This window comes from Mobula hypostoma, chromosome 20 (genome assembly GCF_963921235.1).
Source record: "Mobula hypostoma chromosome 20, sMobHyp1.1, whole genome shotgun sequence".
Taxonomy (NCBI): domain Eukaryota; kingdom Metazoa; phylum Chordata; class Chondrichthyes; order Myliobatiformes; family Myliobatidae; genus Mobula; species Mobula hypostoma.
The window spans coordinates 20957658-20979791 of record NC_086116.1 but is presented as its reverse complement, the minus strand read 5'-3'; the positions used below and the strand labels follow the sequence as shown (position 1 = coordinate 20979791).

General features: G+C 36.8%; 1 protein-coding gene across 1 annotated transcript in view; it reads right to left on the bottom strand.

Annotated features, from left to right (window-relative positions):
• LOC134359593 (mucin-19-like) overlaps positions 1 to 22134 on the bottom strand; it is a 73947-nt gene that overhangs the window by 39586 nt on the left and 12227 nt on the right. The window contains exons 8-27 of the mRNA XM_063073090.1: positions 20852 to 21053; positions 20561 to 20686; positions 19878 to 19998; positions 19645 to 19783; positions 19418 to 19510; positions 19258 to 19330; positions 19021 to 19158; positions 16444 to 16599; positions 14503 to 14597; positions 12396 to 12522; positions 10305 to 10551; positions 10160 to 10215; positions 9979 to 10058; positions 8051 to 8199; positions 7818 to 7956; positions 6201 to 6305; positions 5900 to 6088; positions 3764 to 4003; positions 3528 to 3684; positions 2229 to 2354 (exon numbers count right to left, since the gene is read on the bottom strand). Coding sequence (XP_062929160.1) covers positions 2229 to 2354; positions 3528 to 3684; positions 3764 to 4003; positions 5900 to 6088; positions 6201 to 6305; positions 7818 to 7956; positions 8051 to 8199; positions 9979 to 10058; positions 10160 to 10215; positions 10305 to 10551; positions 12396 to 12522; positions 14503 to 14597; positions 16444 to 16599; positions 19021 to 19158; positions 19258 to 19330; positions 19418 to 19510; positions 19645 to 19783; positions 19878 to 19998; positions 20561 to 20686; positions 20852 to 21053 — 2758 coding nt within the window. The remainder of the gene's footprint in view (positions 1 to 2228; positions 2355 to 3527; positions 3685 to 3763; positions 4004 to 5899; positions 6089 to 6200; positions 6306 to 7817; positions 7957 to 8050; positions 8200 to 9978; positions 10059 to 10159; positions 10216 to 10304; positions 10552 to 12395; positions 12523 to 14502; positions 14598 to 16443; positions 16600 to 19020; positions 19159 to 19257; positions 19331 to 19417; positions 19511 to 19644; positions 19784 to 19877; positions 19999 to 20560; positions 20687 to 20851; positions 21054 to 22134) is intronic.

Below are 22134 nucleotides of genomic sequence, written 5' to 3'. Positions count from 1 at the left end.
TTAAGTTTCAAGACACTGTTTTGCTATTTGTTTCCTTCTTTATGTCCGGTGATTGTAATAATCAGGATTTGTCTCCTTTTATAGAGGTAAGAAGTAGGGGTACTAGACCAACTAACCTGATTTCATTGAAATCAGGCCTGAGCTTCTACTTCAGTGCCTTTTTCCAGCTCTGGCATTATATCATTCCATTCCCTTAATGTCCAGAAATCTTTCAATCTCTGTATTGAATGAGCATAGTTTAGCCCCCACCACTCTTTAGCCAAAGGATTTCGATGGCTCACGGTGTTCTGAATGACTACATTATTTTCTCCTCTCAGTCCTAAATGGCCTACACCTTACTCTTAAACTTCTTCTTGGTTCTAGACTTTCAACTTCAAGGAAACATCCTCCTGAATCCAGCTTGGCAAACCATATAAGGATTTTATAAGTTTCAGTGATCTGTTGGATTCTTCTAAGCTCAAAAGAATGCAGCCTCAGTCAACTCAGCCTCTCCTAATACAAAACCTGCCATCTCTGGAGTAAAGGTGTTTTATTTCTGCAGACCCAACCATTCTTCCCCATCCCCATCCCCATGGTAAGTAATCATTCCTTAGCTAAGATCAAAAGTGCATGTAATATTTGAAATTGTAGTACTGTATAATTACAACAATGCTTCCTTACTGCTGTAATCAATGTCTCACACTGTATAGACTAACATACCACTTGCCCTCTAAGGGTTTGCTGCATTTACATGGTGGCCTTCAGTGACTTGGGTACAGCCACACCCAGGTTCCTTTGAATATCAACACAATCTCTCTCAATATTTACCAAATGCACTATTTTCTGATTTGTTCAGCAAAGTATTTTATCTCTTTTTTTTTTGCATATCATGTTCCATCTAACCCACTTATTCAGCTTGTTCCTATCTCCCTGAAGCCTCCTTACATCCTCCTATGTATTATAATTTTACCTAGTTTGGAATCATCAGTAAACTTAGAAATAATGTTACTTAGTTTCCTCAGCCAAATCAGAATAGAGACAGCCCAACACCAGGTACATGCTCTGTCCCTCTTGTCACTGCTGGTCAACCTGAGGAGGATTTGTTTATTTCTACTCTTGTTTTTTTTTCGTCCCAAAACCAGATTTAATCTATGCCAGTATACTACCACTGATTCATGTGCTCCTGTACTCTAACCTATTGACCAACTTCTGGGTTGGACTTTCTCAAAAGTTAAGACCATTCACTAGTCTCCTTTCATCTATTCTATTAGTTAAAAATTATTATGTTTTATCTATTTATTGAGATGCAGTGTAGAAAAGCCCCTTCTGGTCCTTCAAGGCCTGCCACCCAGCAAATCCCCCAATGTATCCTAGTCTAATCATGGGACAATTTACAACCTATCAACCAGCACATCTTTGGACTATGGGAGGAAACCATCAGAGCATCAGAGGTAATTCAACCCAAGGTGCTGGTACTGTAAAGGGTTGTGCAAGCACTACGCCACTGTGCCACCTCACTTGTGCGTTATTAATTGTTACAAATTTTCATCAAAATGTACACATCATTTGTCGAAAATTAAGTAATGTGTATCAGAAACAATTTCATACGTATATAATGCCCTGATTCATATTTTTTTTTACTGTTATGCTGTTCTGTATTTGATTTTTCTGCTGTTCTCTGCAAGCAGCTTGTTTGGGTTACTGTTGAAGATAAGAGATAGGAGAATGGTGTGCCATCCAACTAGGATGGCCGGATTAAGCAGATGTTTCTCTGGTGAGGGTTGGGCTTGGGGCTTTTGTTAAGGGGAAGAAGAGAGAAGATGCCGGAGAGAAGAGGTCATAGGATTCAACCCGGAGCGGGACTGTTTCGACGAAGCCCAGGATGAGATCGAAGGAGGATCGGCGAAAGGGAAACCATGAGCTCCAACTTGTGCACATTAGACTGTTTCATTAAAATGGGCCTTTTTCTTTTTTTTTGCTCTTTCTTTACTAACCCTTTAGTCAAATTAAGAATTATAAAGCTAAATCATGTAAGCGGTGTACTGTCTGTTACTCTTGGCACTTATTTGTAACAGGGTAATAAATTACGCAGCATCCACACAAACGGGATGGGTTTGCACCTCAATCTCACGCGTTTGGCGGGGCTGGAGATTGTCTTCCCTAGACTTAAGCAGCGGACAGAATCGGAGTGCTTCACTTATAAATATGCTTTTAAAAAGTTTCAAATGTCCAAGTATTGAATATAATACCTTCAAGAACTGCTGAATACTTCTTCCCAATGGAATGGTCCGAGCAGGTTCTTACTGTTATTGTTCCACACGGTTGATAGTGCCAACTGCAGTTACCAGGAGTATTATAATAGTCACAGTATACAGCTGTAGTATGAAATATAATATTAAGATGTGATTATTAAATCATTCATTTCCAAAAGCAAACACAGTTCAAATCCACTTAAACAAATTCATCTCTTAGCTGGACTGTTGGACTTCATTGGGGGGAATTTTAAATCCTGACATTGATTGACACTGAAGTTTTACTCTGCAGAAGTTTATGTCCAAATTACTAAGTGGTCTTGAGGTAGGCAAAAGAGATACAATCTTTTCCTCTGCAAGCTTTGCACAGTTACATAGTGTTAACCAGGAGCAAAATTGATAGTTGTAATGATACTCGCATTTTTTTGGAGTACTAGGGGATGCAATAACAATGGAGACTGGATGGTAGCAGTTCAGACCGTAAATAAATGTCTACAGATATCTTGGACAAAGCAAATAGTTGAGGATACCAGATAAGCTAAATGTTTGTGATGACATGTGGATTGTCATAGTGGCTAGATACTGTCTGGTTTGAGGTTCTGAACATATTTTATTTGGTGAATTAAACTTTAAAGGTGTGCTGCAATGCTGATTGGCTTTTCTAAAGAAGAAAAAGAGTGACACAGATGTTGATCATTTTGAAGTGACTGATCATTACGTGCAGAAACAATTGCCCGTGAGTAATTGATGTTCAAAAAGGGGATCTGATTATCATAGTCATACACACAGTGATAGGTTCTACAGTCTGCTGTGTCCACACCAGCCATCCATTACAATTAATACAAATCCCATTGTTTTATTCTCTTCACGTTCTTGAAGATTTCCCCTGGATTCTACCATTTATTTAAATAGCTGGAACAGTACAGCATAGTTTATTAACATGCCAGTCCAGCATATCCTTAGGCTGTGGAAGGAAACCGGAGCACCCACAGGAAACCTAGTGTCACAGGGAGAACATGTAACCTCCACCCCATCTATTAGAGCTCTGATGTAGCAGCTCTACCCCCTATGAAAGAAAAGATGGGAATATGATATAACATATTCTATATTTACATGTTCTTTATTTACTTAATGTTATTACAAGATTGACTCGAGGCAACAGCAGTGAGTGCCAAATTAAAACATTAAAGTGAAATGTTGGCCAGTACGTTCAATAAGTAGGAGGCAACCAAGCTAAGTTAGTGAACATTTGGATCTTATTCATTGTCTGCAAAAAATAATTAAGTTCAGACTTACGACAGAGATCAGGACTTCTCCAGCGAATGCAAACATCAGCTTTGTTACAAGCCTCTGCATACACAGCAACAGCAGTACAAAAGCCAAGATATTTTCCTTCCTTATCACAGGCACAAGCTTCTTGGACACACGCATCATAAAATGGAATTGGATCAACCTGATAAAGTTCCAGTATGTCAGAAATTTTGGGTAAATTTTACAATATTTTTATATCTCAAATTTATTTAGTCTCTTACCCTTTTATGGCATGCTTGAAAGACTGCACTATTAATCAAGTTGCATCTCTTCTGAGCCCATGCTAAACAGTAAGGGTTGTTATCACATGGAAAAGTTTGATTTACTGTATCAGAGCAATACTGCATAGACTTCCAACTGTTCCCAAATTCCACAGAGCTGGTTACCAAGGAGTTTCCCTTTGTTGTCAAGTCATCTTCAAGGCTATCGTTGTAATTTCCACAAAGGCCACAAACTTTATTCTTGGAGAAACAAAGTAATGGTTACTATTCTGAAATCATTATTTCTATTGTATACTTCTTTTGAAGTTCATCCAAAACCAAAGCCATTCCACAGAATTGATCAGTAAAGTGCTTTCAGATCTGTTAGGTAAGGCACTACAAATCTGAGTTTATCAATTTATTGTCTTCATTTGTTTCTTTTTCATTCCCTCTATACACTTAAATATGACCTTATGCACCTCTTCTAGCATCGTTCCCCAACCACAGAGTATCTAGCTGTTCTAAGAGCTACTGAAACCACAGAGTAGATATAATATCAAGTGGACTTTGCATCAATACAATATTGTCAATGCTTCAAAGAGTGTTCCGTTATCTGTTAATAGTTTGCAGAATTATGAAGTGGTGAACAGTTTCTTGAGAGGACCAAGAAACAAGGTTGTGATAGTTGGTAATTTTAACTTTCCGTATATTGACTGGAACTCCCATACTGTAAAAGGCTTGGGTGAGATAGAGTTTGTTAAATGTCTCAGTAAGTTTTCTTAATTAGCATGCAGAGGTCCCACCTCGAGGAAGTGTGATACTAAATCTCCCTTTGGGGAATGAAATAGGGCAGGTGACAGAAGTTTGTGTCGGGAATCATTTTGCATCTAGTGATCATAGTGCCATTGGTCATAATATAATTATGGGGAAAGATAAGTCTGGTCCTCAGACTGAGATTCTAAATTGGATAAAGGCCAATTTTGATGTTATCATAAAGGATCTGGCAACTGTATTTTGGGACAGGTTGTTTTTTGGCAAAGTTGTACTTGGTAAATGGAAGGCCTTTAAAAGTGAAATTATGAGATTACAGAGTTTGTATGTTCCTGTCAGAATAAAAGGCAAGATAACAAGTTTAGGGACCTGAATTTTCGAGAGATATTGAGCCCCTGATTAAGAAGAAGGAGCTGCATACCAGGTACAGTCAGGGAAGGTGCAAATTAGGTACTTGAGGAGTATAAGAAATCAGGGCTAAAAGAAGGCATAAAGTTGCTCTGGCAGACAAGTTGAAGGAGAATGCCAAGGGCTTCTATAGAAATTGGAAGATCAGAGTGGACATCTATACATGGAACTGAAAGAAATAGGCATAATTAGTTCAGCAAACCTCAAGGCCCAAAGATCCTGTTCCGGTGCTGTTCTGTCCTATGTTATTTTAAGCTATATGTTGTATATCTAAATACTCTTTGTGAATCTGAGTGACAATCTTTGCACACATACAAATAAAGAAATATTCTTTACTTTCCCACATTGTTGTTTCTAGCCTCTTGGCATTAAGCCAGGCTCTTGAGCTGTTCTTGAACTGGCAGCATTCCCAGCCTCACCCCTGCAATTTTCAGCCGCAAATTCACAGTGCTCAATCCCGTTTTAGCAGGTTCTAACTCCTACTCATGAAATGTGTTGTAATAATTTGTTTTCCCTCACTTTCAGCTGCTAACCAAATTCGGTCTCCCTCCAGCAATTTCTGACCACCATCCTTTGATTGTTGAATGATTACTAACTCCACCCCAAAAGTATAAATCATTAAATATTAACCAGTTACATAAGAACAGAAGAACATAAAAAACCTCAAGGTTATTAATTTTTTCTCTTATTTTCAATATTGTCTCACATGTACATGGAAAAATGTTGTTCAGCACTACAGTATTATATTAAATAGATGAAAGCTTATTTAAACTACTGCACTGATATCATGGATTCTGTCCTGGCCAACCCTGCTATTACTGCATAGTCTACCACACTACAGATTTTCTTACACATTTCTTTAATTTCTTTCAACTTATTGTATGAATTTTGAATTTCATATATATTTAAAATTAAGCATTTTTTGCTTTATATGTTATTCAAGCTTCTCAGCAAACTTTAATTTACACACCCACTTACTTTCCATTTTGGATCCAGTGTGATTGAAAATCTTGTACGTTTGTCCCAGATCACAGTGATCCCATTGGAAAATTTCAAGACTAAGTAGAGTCCAACTGTGTGAATTGTATACAAGTTATCTGTGCACTGGCTTTGGCCAAGAGGCAGCTCCTTTATTCCATTTTCTGTCAATGAAATTAGTTCTTTACCCTGTAAGAATACATTTGAAAGAGAACTCAGTTTTAACAAGCTGAATAATTTCATGATGGGCATTGCAAGCAACTGGCAGTTCCTCTTAGTAGTTATGGATCAAAATACATACCTCAAACAAGATTTTGATATTTCTTGAACATGTCACTCCATTTTCACAACAGGGAACACTTTCTGTCAATATTTGGAATGTGCCTTTCTCTTGGAGACATTGGTCCTAAGATTAAAATAACTTGAATGAATTTATGCAGTGAAATTTCAACGCATAATTAGGCATGGCACTACCAGTTCAGTAATTTGAGTATAATTTTGATTTGGTAATAAGGAACACTTTTATAAGATATTTCCTAAGAAAATATAATGCAGAAGAGGGGAAAATGCAAGGTCATATTAAGGACTAATGGGTTTCTGAGCACCAAGTAGCAGTCAGGTCCTTCAAAATTATTAAACTGTGTCTTGAAGAACGATTTACACTTCAGAAGACTGCAAAATGCAATTTGATTGCTGTATTCTGCTTCACCTGTCCCATTTGAATTCTAGGGTCAATTTGATGGTGTATCAGTAGATATACATAAGCCAGATCACATTATGATTCACTACACTATGATTCTGATCATATCTCAAAAATGGGTTCTTAGGATCTTTAATAAAATTTGAATCTCATAAAAATGCAACATGTAAGTGATTTCTAATTACATTTAAAAACATTTCTGCTGATACAGATATCATTCAGAGCCCAAGCCAATTTGTACTCTTTGACACACAATCCAAAGTTTAACTGCATGGTTATGGCAGCAAACGTAATAATGTAAAAGTATGAAATGTTATTATTACGGTGAATGAACAAATGAATGTATGAGCATGTTCAGCTGCAGTGAAAGCAATGTTTCCACTCTTCCAACAGCCATCAGTAGGGAGAACGAAACAAAGGTCAACCTTATGAAATTGAGAAGCAGTTGCTGTGACTTTCTATTCCACATGACTCTTCTTTTTATTCTTTCAAGAACATCTTAAGTTAGCATTTAAATTAGATATTTCAAATACTTATCATCAATCACTCCTTCAAATAAAAACGAACTTTGGTGTTTCGTAATGACCTTTAAATGATGTGGGGATTTTGGATTTATGCTTAGGCTCTTTCGATGACTTGTGTGTTGGTGTATTATGTTATGTGTTTTTTGCTCTTTTTTCTTTTTTTTGCCATTTACACAATATGTTTTTTTTTGTGTTGAGCGGAATTTGATGTTTTTCTTTGAGTAAGTTCCATGGTTTTCTTTGTTTCATGACTCTCTGTGGGAAGATGAATCACGGTTGTATACTGCATACATATTTTAATAATAAATATACTTTGAATCTTTGATTGTTAATGGATAATTAGTAACACATTTGATTGAATTCAAAAATTTAAATTCCTTTCCGCCAGGAAATAATAATTTATTTGGTGTCTTTACCTCCAATGGGCAACATCCACAAACTGTGTGCTAATAGTTATTTGAAGCTCCAGATCAATCATTTTCAACTATACATTTACTTTAAGCTAATATAATAATGACAGTGTCAATCATTAAGTTTCAATTGCATTGCATCACTAAATTATTAAAAATGTCAAAACTTTTTCAGTTTTTTTTCAGAATTATGTAGACCTGAGGAATAATTAAATACATCTGCATCTAAACAAAGAATTGCCAGTAGAAACAGCTACGTTAAATGTGTACAGCCGAAAACTTACTTCAACAAAAATATATTCACAATTGCCATCAAAACTGTATCGTTTTCCATCAAATGTCATGTAGTGTCCATCTCCATAAACAAGGCAGGTTTTAGGACATACATTATCAGTGCAACTCCATTTTCCACCGGTGCATGTACTATAATGCAAATAGAGAATTATTTCATTTTGCATTTCTGTGCAGTCCATGAAAATTTATAGTATGGCTCCTCTTAATAATTGCTTTAGCTCACCATTTATTGCAATCAACTTTGATCTTTTCTCCAGGACCATAAGTTTCACCTTCAAATAGACAAGGACACTCAGATGGTTCAACACATCTTCCACTGGAATCCTCCACCAAGCCATCAGGGCAGACACAGCCTGGCTTGCATGGGTCCGGCTTTAGAAAGGAGAAACATTTTATTAATTGGGCAGAATTGGCAAGATTTCATACAAAGGGCGTCATGAATAGGTAATCATTACAGTTGTTCTACTTTGGACTTTTACATTGCTATTACAAACTCAAAGGCCAGATGGACTACATCCCAGAGTCCTGAGAGAGGTTGCTGAAGAGATAACGGATGCATTGGTCATGATTTTTCAAGAATCATAAATCTGACATGCTCCCAGAGGACTGGAAGATTGCAAATGTCACTCTACTCTTTAAGAAGGGAGGAAGGCAAAAGAAAGGAAATTATCAGCCAGTTAGTCTAACCTCAGAGGTTGGGAAAGTATTGGAGTGTATTATTAAGAATGAGGTTTCGAGGTACTTGGAGACTAATGATAAAATAAGCCAAAGTCAGCATAATTTCTGTAAAGATTGGACAAAGGAGAGGCAGTGATATCATTTACTTGGTTTTTCAGAAGGTGTTTGATAAGGAGCCACACATGAGGTTGCTTAACAAGATGAAATCCTTTGGTGTTACAGAAAATATACTGGCATGTATAGCGGAATGGCTGGCAAAAGGGTCCTTTTCTGGTGACTAGTAGTGTTCCTGAGGGGTCAGGGGACCGCTGCTTTTCACATTGTTTCTCAATGATTTAGATAGTGGAATTGACAGCTTTGTGGCAAAGCTTGCGGATGATACGAAGACAGGTGGAGGGGTAGGTAGTGCTGAGGAAGGAAAATGATTGTGTCAGGACATAGATTGGAAGAATGGGTAAAAATGTGGCAGATGAATATGGTGTTGGTAAATGTATGATAATGCATTTTGGTAAAAGGACAATTCTGCGGATTATTATCTAAATGGGGAGAAGGTTCAAACATCAGAGGTGCAGAGGGATGTAGGAGTCCTCGTGCAAGACTCCCAGAAGGATAATTTACAATTTGAGTCTGTGGTAAAGAAGGCAAGTGCAATGTTGGCATTTATTTCAAGGGGAATAGAATATAAAAGCAAGGAGATAATGTAGAGCCTTTATAAGACACTAGTCAGGCCACACTTGGAGTATTGTCAACAGTTTTGGGCCACATATCTCAGAAAGGTGTGTTGTCATTGGAGAGAGTCCAGAGGAGTTCCATGAGGATAATTCTGGAAATGAAGGGCTTAACATATGAGGAGCATTTGGCAGCATAGGGCTTGTACTTACTGGAATCTAGAAGAATGCAAAAGAATCTCACTGAAAACTACCGAATGTTGAAAGGACAACATAGGGTGGATGTGGAGAGGATATTTCATGTGGTGGGGATATCCAAAACTAGATGGCAGAGCCTCAAAATTGAGGGGTGACCCTTTGAAACAGAGGAAATAAGGAATTTTTTTTAGCCAGAGAGTAGTAAATCTGTAGAACGCTCTGCCACAGACTGTGTTGGAGGCCAAGTCCATGCATATATTTAAGGTGGAAGCTGATCATTTTCTGATCGGTCAGGGCATCAATGGATATGGCGAGAAGGCATGTATGGGGTTGAGTGGGATCCGAAATCAGCTATGATGGAATAATGGAGCAGACTCGATATGCTGAATAGTCTAATTTTACTCTTATGTCTTATGGTCTTATGTAACCACACTTTTTGTTGAAGTTTGTATTAAAACTTGTATTGGATACTACAGTGTTGTCTTCCAAATGGGTAAATTGATTTGTTATATAATTAATCTTATTAAACAAAAATTTTGAATGTATTGTTCAATCTTTAAAATATGATACCTGAGCAGCAAAATATTATTGGTTCATGCTCACTTACACATGGTTTGTTTAGAGTTTCGCATGTCCTCTTACATAAAGTGGCATTGCTACAATCCGAATATTGTTTTTCTTCGCAACCTAACAAAAAGAAAGTTTTAATAGACGTATTTGTTATCATTGGAACGATAAATTTAAATGTTGTACCTAAATAGTTGAACAAAGTTTGGCAAATTAATTACCTTTTGAGTTGGACAGAGTACCATCAGGGCAGGAAGGAACTCCATTGATACAGAAACTGCGAGAAAAATTTCATGTTATCATTTTATTGATTGTGGACAATTCATTATTTGATTCAAATTGTGCAGAGTAAAATGAAAATCTCACCAATTCATTCCATTATGGACAATGAGACTACCTGCTTCTATGATCAAATCATTAACATAACAAGGGCATTCTGATATTTTCACACATGTTGCTTTGTGATTCATGTATAGTCCTTCAGCACAACCACAGCCAGTAACTGGAATGTCTTGAAGTTCACATGTGAAATCAGGCTTTGACAGGAGCTGACAGGTACGATTACAGGCTCTCATATCGTAGTGGTAAACTTGTGAGCTGGGGCAAGTTATTGCTTAAAGAAAAGAACTCCATGTCAGTATTTGATTTTAGCTAATTTCATAAATATAGTGTAATGTTTATATATGTTCATTATTAATAAACCATGATATTTTGTAACTGGTGAAGACACAACCAAATTAGTTTATTCCCTGCAGACTTGACAACATTTTATAGTGTGCATTGTAGCCATATTTAATATATTTCTTTGACTGTATTTTATTCTTGCCCTTTATTTTAAAACTGGGGTTCCCAGCGTTTTTAGTGCCGTGGACCAATACCATCAAGCAAGATGTTTGAGCACTAAAAGACTAAAATGACACAAAATCATAAGTAATGGACGAGCCAGCTTTTGCAACAATATTGCATTTCATCAACTACATAAAAGTAAAAAATTTCAATAACGATATTTAACAATTAACAAAATAGAAAGATTGTTCACAAATTATATTATACTACAACTTCATATTGATCAGGTAAGTTAATGTTTTTTTCTGTTCCGATGCATAGATTTGCTTGCTATTAATTGTTTCATCATAACAACTTTGCATCATCTTAAATGCATTGTTTGCACTGGTGGACGATTGTGTTGAAAAATTGTAAAACATAGTGTAATAAATACACTTATCTAAGTATCTGCTGCATCAAAAGGTTTCTCAAGCCTTCTCAAACATTATTTTAATAAACATAACTACTTTAAGATGAATTGCTTAATTGAAGAATGAGAATCAGAATTGGGCTTAATGTCACTGATGTATGTCATTAAATTTGTTGTCTTTGCATTGTACCGCTGACGCCATGACAACAACTTTCACAACATGTGCCGATGATATTCTACCCGATTCTGATTCTGAATCTGTAATGCAGCAACTTATCTTAAAGTAGTTCTGTTTGTTAAAATATTGTTATAGGAAGCTTGAGAAATCTTTTGATGCAAATAGATAAAGTGTATTACACACATTAGAATTATTTGTTGTTGAATGATTTGAAGTGTACTTAAAATAAAAGTCTACACTACAGCAAAAAGTGAAGATTGGCAAAGAAAGCAGAGGATGAGTGTTTGGGGTTTGATGTTCTAGCTGCCTTTTTCCTTGTGGGCAAGTTTTTGTTTCTATTTGTTTTCATGTGGTGGGGGTTGATGTCTTTTCTTTCAATCTCATGCTATTTCTGTATTTTATGGCTATCTGGAGAAGATGAACATCAGAGTTGTATATATTCTGCATGCGTACTTGACAATAAAATGAACCCTTGAACCTTTGAAATCTTATGGACATGTGGCATCAGAATGAAATAAAGTATTCAAAGGATATGCTATGAAAATTTCGGGGATCACATCTGGATGTTTATCTTGCCCCAAAAGTAGAGTCATGTTATTAATAAGAACTTGAACTTAGTAGAAGGTGATAGTATTTTGTTGAAACCATAGTATGAAGGTACTCGATTATCTGGACTAGAGTTCTGTACTGATTTTGTTCATTTACAGTCAATCAAAAGAACACGACACCATCCACTGGACGAATTCCTCCATTGACAAGTACTTGGAACTAAGACACAGTTTTATAATACTGTAGTGGTTTTACTAGTGTTCTAATTTGTTCTATATTTCTCTTAAATACATAATTTGATACTCAGTTGAACGGTTGTTTCTTTTTTTGTACATTTTTAACTACTTCCTTGAAACTTTGGCTAATTGGAGCAGCCGCTTAATTGGGCCAAAATGTACTAGTCCCAATATGTCCCAATTAACAGGAATCCACTGTAATTGAATGGCAGTGAATAGCTTAGCAAATGTATGACCCAGTCCTTTTCTTAGTGTTCCTTTATTTATGTAAAATATGACCAAAAAATATGACCACGTACAACAAATTGATCTTCTCCAGTTCATCACTATGATGCCTTTTGCAGCACAAGCATGGGCATAAGCTTCCAATGCAGCACACACACAACCATCGATATTTTCACAGTGACATGAGGCAGCATTACACATCTGAAAACACAAATATAATTTGTTACAATCTTGAATGTCTCCATAATGAATATCATTACAACTTTAAAAGCTCTAACCTGTGTATGACATTCTTATTAACTTTTATAACATATTTTTCATAAAATTAGACCTATCAATATGTTTTAATTTCTAGTGAAATTGTTAAAGGAACATAGTTTTATATTTTTGCATTAAATTGTATTGTTATGATTTATAATAGTGGGTTTTTCTATCAGTGAAACCTAATTTCCAAGCCCCAAGGAATGTTTACATTGTTCCAATGGTTTTTTTGTGTTATGGTTATTTACAGTTGTAAATAAGAACTTTCCCAAAATCTGCACAAATAAAGGATAAGATCCAAGTGGATTAGTGCTAAGTAAAGCCTGCTCTGGATTTGAAATCATTAATAACATTCTGCCATTGAAACATATTTAATTAGAAATTTTACTGTGTACCCCAAATGAGCACTAGGTGGAATGAGATGGGAAATGACTATATTAGTTGCCATCCCATCAGTTACAAAAAAAATGAAAACACGCTGTTTGGTCCATTTCTCTCATAACCAGGTTTGCAGGTTTGGGAGATCCACCAAATGGAAATGTGGATGGTTTATAACAGGAAATATGCCTTTGAAGTATTTAGTGGTATTTCACCCCAAAAAAGAAGAACAGAAGAATAGCTGGTTCCATCTCCCCACTCTTCTGCATCACAGCAGGAGATTACAGCACTGCTGATCCCTTGCAACATTCTAACAGAAAAACACAGTGTTACAGAGTAGATTTGCTCAGGGCTTATCAGGTTTGAGATCAAGGAGGTTGAACACTGCATCCAAATTGGAGATATCAAAAGCAGCATCAGGAGAGGAATATTGGATATAGCACTAGGAAATGAAAATTGAAAGCAGCTTTGGGAGTGGAGAGCAACACACACACAATAGTGGAGATATTCAGCAAGTCAGGCAGCATTTGTGGAGATGAATAAACATTCGATGTTTCAAACTGAGACCCTTCATCATTGTGTGTATTGCTCTGAATCTGTTGTGTTTATTGGGAGAGGAGAGCTTTGATGAGGGAAGTTATAACACCCATTTGTGGGGGGGGGGGGCGCAGCACCAGAAACAGAATTGGGAGAAGGGTGTCAGTGCCAGCATGAGGAAAATGACTTATAACTGTATTTGAAGTGAGGGATGGAGAAGGAAAAAAAAGAGCAATATTAGGATAGGGTGATGGGGAGCAGTATTGGAAATGGGAAATTGGGAGCAACATCAGAATAATGGAATGGGAGATGCATGAAGAGCGGGGCTCTGGGAAAAGAGAGATACAGAGCAACATCTCAATGGAGAACAGCATCAGGAAATGGGGAAGCAGGCAGCATTGGGATGGAGAGTTCCTTCCACAGGCCCAAAAGAAGGAAACTGTAAACAACATTGACAGAGGATTAGGGAGCAATATTAGAAGAGGAATATAAGGAATAGCTTTATGAGAGAGTGATAGAGCTTTAGGATTGACGAATAAAGAGCAGCATTAGGAAACTGTAGTGGGAAATAGCATCAGTGAAGAGAAAATCAAGATAGTGACATCAAGTAAAATTGATTGGGGTTGAGGCCAGAATCAAATATGGGGCTATCATTAAGGGCAGCAAAAGAATCATGGAGTCATGTGGTCTTAGACTGGTGGTATGAGAGCAGGTAGGACATGAACCCTGATGCAAAAATCACATTAGGGTCAAAAAGATGACTCACAACAAAAAGTGCTGTAACAATTTTTTCATTGACATAATTTAATCTGCCAATGAATATTAGGACTCTCCACTCCCAAAATGCTGATTTACTTTGGACTGAATCAATTTTCAATTGAATTGTGTTGAAAATAGCCCAACTGGTACAACCTATACAAACAATTGTGCTTAATTGTTGTGCAGCTTCAGGCTGGTTAATTTGAAGTTTTCATTTGCAAAAATTCAAACAAAGTTCTGTCTTACTTCATAATACTTATTAAAATCCACTGTCGAATGGCATTTGGCAAACGCCCCTGATGTGTCTTTTATATATGCACATTGTTCTTTGGCGTAACGTTCTGTCGTACAAATGCAAAATATGGTTAGATGTGAGAGGGATCAGAAATTTACTTAATTATTCCTGATCAGTACAGTGACCAATGATGACTATGTATCTTGGGTTTGCCAAGCAAGGTCTATACTAGTGTTTGGCACAATAGTTTCATTATCCCTTCCCTCACATTTGAGGTCCTTTAAGGCAGCCCAGAAAGAAAACAGTGTAATTTACATGAAGAATATTGCTGCTAAGTTAAATGTTGGTACTCAAGAGGTTAAAATCATATTTGCACTCTTGTAAGCACACACTTAATTCAGTAGCCAGTTAAATTTTATTTCTAATAAAATTAGTCTGCTTAAGATATTTTGGCAAGATTCACTTAAGTTAGAATTGCTGAAAATTGTGACTGTTCAGAGATTGTTAGGGCTTGGGTAACTTTTATTGTTACCTAAATGAATCAATTTCTTAAAAGTGTTTTGGACAAAAGAGAGTCCAGGCAAGCTGAAATAGGAAAGTTCAATACTGTTTGCAGGGAACTCTTTAACCAGAACCAAACAACCCTGCGAACAGCATTGCCAGTCAGGTCTCTATCAGGTACTGCATTTCTAGTTTATATTTCTTCAGTTAATTGAATTGAATATTACACTAAAAATTCTATTTCTACACCTGTGTTTAATTAGGGTTAATCAGCAGTCTTGGTTCCAGTGCTGGTATGGGGCCTAAGTCATACGAGCTACTAGCTGCCCCTGAACTGCACTGGGTAAAATCCTTATGTAGTCCAAACTTCCACAGGCTTCCCAGTTCTCACATTAGCAAGACTGACAACAAATCTAGCATCACTTTAAAGCAGTGGGAATAGAACAGGTTCCATTGAGATGAATGGGAGACAGTGGCTAATGGAAAGAGGTAACTAAACAACATCTAGTGGTTTATTGAGTTAGTGTTGATGCCTCTGATTACTTTTAGTTGGTGAATGTATTCTTAGACACTACACTAACTATGGATTAAACATAGTTTTAATCACTGAACCATGGAATGGACTGTCACCAGTCATTATGTGATTCCAACAGGATGCCTGCACTGAGACATCTCCAGATCTGCACCAACCATTCTCACGAGCTGGAAACCAGGTTCCCAGCAGACAATTTTATCTGAACTCATGTTGAAATATGCAGTGTGGCCCAAGAACTCTCAACAAATGATTGTTGGACAATGGGAGATCTGCCCTATCATGTACACCCCACATAATACATGTAAAATAAACAGGGTTATTTTGTTTTCAGTTTGGCTTTATTTGGTTTACTGTCTCTATTATGCACTTATTAAGGAAAATGAATTTCTACCTAAACTTCAGTTATTTCAGATTGCTTATTTATCTTGAGTTATCTGCAGGACAAAGAATATCTCTGTCTTATTACATCAATTGCCCTGCTATTCTTTACCATGATTTGGACTCTAAATATCTTTCATTGCACTGTTTTCTTATAAATAATCTCTTCTAACTAATGTACATTTTCACTTCCTCTGGTAATCAATGCTTAATTTCCAGGTCATTTTCAGATATTATTCAACTTTCAGTCCAAATCTGCTGATTAGGCTTTCAGCCAATGCAAGATTCTGATTGGAAACAGTAACAGAAAAGTAACAAGGTCAGATTTTATGATATAGGTGTATTAATGCAAAGACAGGACTTGTACATTGGTAGGTTAAAAGGGATATTTATGCCTTAATGTACTGAATACTGGGCAAATGAAGGTTAAGAAGAAAAATGAAATTATTTGACCAGTTTGATTCACAATATACACTATCTTAAATTAAACCTCATAAACATTGTAAAATATCATAAGGAAGAATCTATTCAAAATTACCTTTTTCAGAGCTAACACAGTGAGGGTTCAGTTTTGGAGGATCACAGTTTTCACTGGTTGTCCACGATTCACTGAAAGAAACATATGTTGGCTCTGGAGCACCCTGTGCAGATAGGAAGTCGTCATTTGCATTGCCGTTGTAGGTGCCGCACAAACCTGGGAAAAAATATAGTTCAGGTCATCACAATGGAACAGTTCAATTTTTGGGTCACCTCTTCTTCAACATAAATGAAACTATTTTATTAAGAAGAAACTAACCTGTATAGTTATACTACTGTGTAACTTGAGAACAGTTACACTTTGAAATGTTTCTTATTCCTCACCACACCTTGTGGTGCATCAGGCTGCAACCTTGCCATTTCTTCAGCATTTTGTCTTTTTTTATGAGCCCAAGTTGTTACCTCAATGCTCAACCCAGCACGGGTGCAAAACATACAAAAAGCCAGCCAGATTTCAAGGCCAGGACTACTCACCTCCAGGTCCGGTGCCGATGCCATCACACCACTGGCCAGCACACTAGTGTACATGACCAAATTGTTTTTGTTGAATGCACATCTTTGGCTGTCTCAACAGAAGCCAAATCAACTCAATATTAGAGCAGCATTTAATGGAACTGATGTGTAGATTGGAATTGTTTTATAACGTTGAAGCTGTTCTGGGATTTCAAAATTTCAGCAGTAAACATAACTAATGATAAAATATCAACCTTTACTTTTACTTATATTCTGAGGTTTTCTGGAAGGATGAATTATGTCATTTTAGTTATAGAGTCATAGAAAAGTACAACACAGAAATAGGCCCTTTGTCCATGCCGAAGCCACTTAAACTGCCTGCTTCCATCGATCTGCACCAGGACCATAGCCAGCCATACTCCTACTCCCCATGTACCTATTCAAGATCAGTGTCTCACACTTGTCTGCATTAAATTCCATCTGCCATTTTCAGCCATTTTTCCAGCTGATCCCATGATAGCCTTCCTCACTGTCCACTACACCCCCAATCTTGGTGTCATCCGCAAATTTGGTGCCATTCCCAAACTAGTCACAGACCTCCAGTCAAATTGGCAACCATCCACTACCACTCTCTGGCTTCTCCCACAAAGCCAATGTCTAATCCAATTTACTTCCTCATCTTGAATGCTGAGCAACTGAAGCTCCCTGACCAACCTCTTATGTGGAACCTTGTCAAATGCCTGGCTTAAGTCCATGTAGGCAACATCCACTGCCTTTCCTTAATCCACTTTCCTGGTAACTTCCTCAAAAAACTCTATAAGATTGGTTAGACATGACCTACCATGCACAAAACCATGCTGACTATCCTTAATCAGTCCAGTCTATCCAAATACTTATATATCCAGTCCCTTAGAATGCCTCCCAATAGCTTCCCCGCAGCTGATGTCAGACATCAGTGTATCATTTCCTTCATTATGTTTAGAATCTTCCTTAAATAGCAAAACAACATAAGCTATCTTCCATTCCTCTGATAGCTCTCCTGTTGCTAAGGATGTTTAAAATATCTCTGCTAGGGCCCCGGCAGTTTTTGCACTTGCCTTCCCTGGGATCCAAGGGAACACATTGTCAGGCCCTGGGGATTTATCCACCCTGATTTGCCTCAGGGCAGCAAACACCTCTCCTCTGTACACTCTGTGTATGGTCCGTGAAGTTGATGCCACTTTGCCTCACTTCTATAGACTCTGTATCCCTCTCTTGAGTAAATATAGATGCAAAAAATTATTTAATATTTCCCCATCTATTTCGGCTCCATGCATGGATTACCATTCTGATGTTCCAGAGGACCAATTTTGTCCCTTACAATCCATTTGCTCTTAACCAGGGCCTCAGTATCTCTTGAAAACCAAGGTTCTCTACACTTGTTATCTTTACCTTTTATTCTGACAAGCACATACAAGCTTTACACTCTCAAAATCTCACTTTTGAAGTCCTCCCACTTTCCAAGTACCCCTTTGCCAGAAAACAGCCCATCCCAATCCACATTCACCAGTTCATGGGCCTTCCTCCAATTTAAAATCTCAACACCCGAATCAGACCTATTTTTTTCCATATTTACTTTGAAGCTAATGTGTTGTGGTCACTGGATGCAAAGTATTCCCCTACACAAGTTTCTTTCTCTTACTTTTCTCAAGTATCACACAAGCTTTTGTTGGGACTTCTACTGATGAAAGAAACTTTCCTGAACACATTTGACAAACTCTATTCTATTTAGTCCTTTCACAGTATGACAATCCGATCCAATAGTTAAAATCACCTGCTATGACAACCTTATGTTTCTTCCAACCAGCTGCTACTATATCCTACTCATTAATTTATATGTTTCCTTCCTTCAATCTGTGAAGGTCAAAATAGGATACTAATAAAGTAAATAAATGAGAGAATTGATAAGGAATTTGATTGGTACATTATTTCATGGAGGTGTTGAGGACAAGCTCAAAAGAGATTCTAAAACAGTCTGGCAGTCTTTTTTTCAATTAATATCTTTAGCTCCAGCAGATTCATCTGACAACACACTGTTCACAATCAAGGCATTGTTGTTTTCTCAGAAATGCACAATTAGTTGTACCTTTTGTAGTTCCCTGTGCACTTTTGGGCAGTGACATGTAAAGCTGCATAATGGGAGATACTAGTATCTGCATCGAGAACCCAGATTTTGTGAACACTTGAATGTACTGTGATGACTGTTGAAATATCATTATTTCACCTGTAATGAAATATTAACAGGTTATCTGCACTTTAATCATCTGTTTTGTTGCTTGGTGGCTTGATTGATTGATTGAATGATTGAAAAAAAGATACTTACCATGTTGTAGAGGCATTACCATTGCATTCCCATTAAATTTAACAACGCCTTCATTATTAATTGAGTAGGAGTTCTAGAATGAAAATATCCATATTACAAAATGTGTTTAAAAAACTGCTATATGTAAATAAATAAGTATATATTATAAAAGAAATTGTACCTGATGTTTTACGTATGTAACTTTTTGTAAACATCTCTGATGGTATGCTGATTGGCATAGATGCATTTCAATTTTCACCGACCAGTCTTTTGTCTGTGAAAAACAGTATCAAATACAAAACTTAGAAGTGTTTTGAATGTATAAAAAGGATAATAGATGCAAAATACATCTTTGAAAGTGTAACTTAGAATAATTAGAATCAACTGATACAGTAAAAGCACACTTACAACAATTGCATAGTATAAGCAATCTCCAATCAAGTTATAGTATGCGCCATCAAACGTTGTGATATGAGTTCCTTCTTCAATTTTGCATATGCCTGGGCAGTCAAAATTGGTACAGTTCCATATTCCACTTTGGCAGTCACTAAAAATACAAAGAAATATATTTATAGCAAAGTATATAATCTAAAAGATTTTGAGCATTAATGTATTCATAATTATATGATTTGAGCAATTACCATGATCGGCAGAAGGAATTCATTGTTTCTCCAGAATTGTAAATTTTTCCATCATATTCACAGGGGCAATTTATCTGACTGATACATGTTTTATCACTTCCAGCATTATTGAGGACGGTACCTGAAGAAAAATGAAATAAATACCTGAGTATGTCTGTCGAAGGGAAAAAAAACAAAGTCCTCAACTTTCATCGGAAAATTAGAGTTTACCTGAAAACGATTAAACTTTCCATGTGCGTTATTTATCTTCAGATATATGCAGAACATTATTACAAATTACTAAAATTCACAATAATATAGTAAAATTAGCAAGTCTTTTGGAGATTTATAGACTCCATAGCCTGTTTCTAAACTTTTGCAACCAACTTCCATTCTTAATATCTAACATTGAATTTTACAAACGAGAACGGAATGGAGACAACTGTTTAATCTTAATTAAACAAGTGTATCACGTCTTTAAAGAATAAAGAAAAAATGAAAAGTAGAGGAGTGAATATCCAGGGCAAAAAAAAAAGTTTGATTCAGTCTTTTTCACCTTGTCAACCTTTTTATAAAAAAATAATATTTTCATTTCAAAAAGATCGTCAGTTAAAGAAAATATACATGTAAAAACTCTGAGTAATACTTAGTAAACTGTATTTTAACAGAACATTAAACTACCTATAAAGATCAAGCATAATTACCTTTTGGACAAATACATGTATTCACGCACTGATCACTTTGCTGTTGAGAATTTGGTTCAGTACAGGTTGCCAGAAAAGCAGGTCCACAATCTTGGTAAATCTGATTCCCAGGACATGTGGGCTGTGCTGAAAAGGAAAAGTTATTGATTTCACAATTTGAATTGCACAGCATTGCTATACAGCATAAGAAATGTTTTTACTGAAGTTTGAAATTGAAAACGCATAGTATTCTGTAAAGTTTTAAAAGAGTCATTCTTCAATTTCTGACTAACCTCCACAAAAATAACTTACCACATTGGACAGTGTTCCTCCATGATTTCCATTGTAATTGATCTACATATACACACTGTTGTGCTGCTTTATTAAAGCTGGCACAGTGACAGTTCTCTATTTTATTACAGGCACAGGCATCCCTCTGACACATCACTATAAATTCATTGTTGATCTTCTCAGAAGAGCACACTCCGAAAAGCTCTGTGATATTTGAACAGATCTGAACAAACAGGAACAAGAGACTCATAATTTAATAAATAAAATTTCAAAACATTTCTTGAGCTACAAAAGAGAGCAAAAATGATGATTTTGCTAAAGTCTGTCTTCCTCAAAGTGCATATACAGGGCAAACATGTAGGGTCAAGATTGCAAAGCTATTCATTGTGAATTTTAATGTTACAGAACTAGGGAGGAGAGAGGATTGGTGGTGAGGCTGAAATGGTGAAGAGAGGAGAACTAGACTGGTTGAGATTCAAAAAATGGGCAGTGTAATGCAATGTACATTTGCATGATTAACCTGTGTCTGGTGCAGGGTGTGAAAGTATTTCATGTTATCTACTTCATTACAAAGATCACTAAACCATACAGCACAGAAATGGATTGTTAAGCCAACTGTGATACCTATCCATTTAATCCAATTTTCCCACATTAGGGCTCTATTCCTGTATACCTTTCCTATCTAAGTGTCTGTCCAAATGCATTTTAAATACGGTAATAGTATCTGCTTCCACTTCCTCTTCTGGCAGCTTGTTCCAAATAGTCACAACTTATGTGAAAAACTTATACTTTATACTTTATTGTCGCCAACAATCATCATAGCGATATTTGATTCTGTACTTCCTGCTCCCTGGATTACAAGTCGATAGTAAGTATTAAAAATTTAAATTATAAATCATAAATAGAAAATATAAAAATAGAAAGTAAGGTAGTGCAACAAAACCGAGATGCAGGTCCGGATATTTGGAAGGTACGGCCCAGATCCGGGTCAGGATCCGTTCAGCAGTCTTATCGCAGTTGGAAAGAAGCTGTTCCCAAATCTGGCCGTACGAGTCTTCAAGCTCCTGAGCCTTCTCCCAGAGGGAAGAGGGACGAAAAGTGTGTGGGCTGGATGGGGCGTGTCCTTGATTATCCTGGCAGCACTGCTCCGACAGTGTGCGGTGTAACGTGAGTCCAAGGACGGAAGGTTGGTTTGTGTGATGTGCTGCGCCATGTTCACGATCTTCAGCAGCTTCTTCCAGTCTTGGACAGGACAACTTCCATACCAGGTTGCGATGCACCCTAGAAGAATACTTTCTACGGTG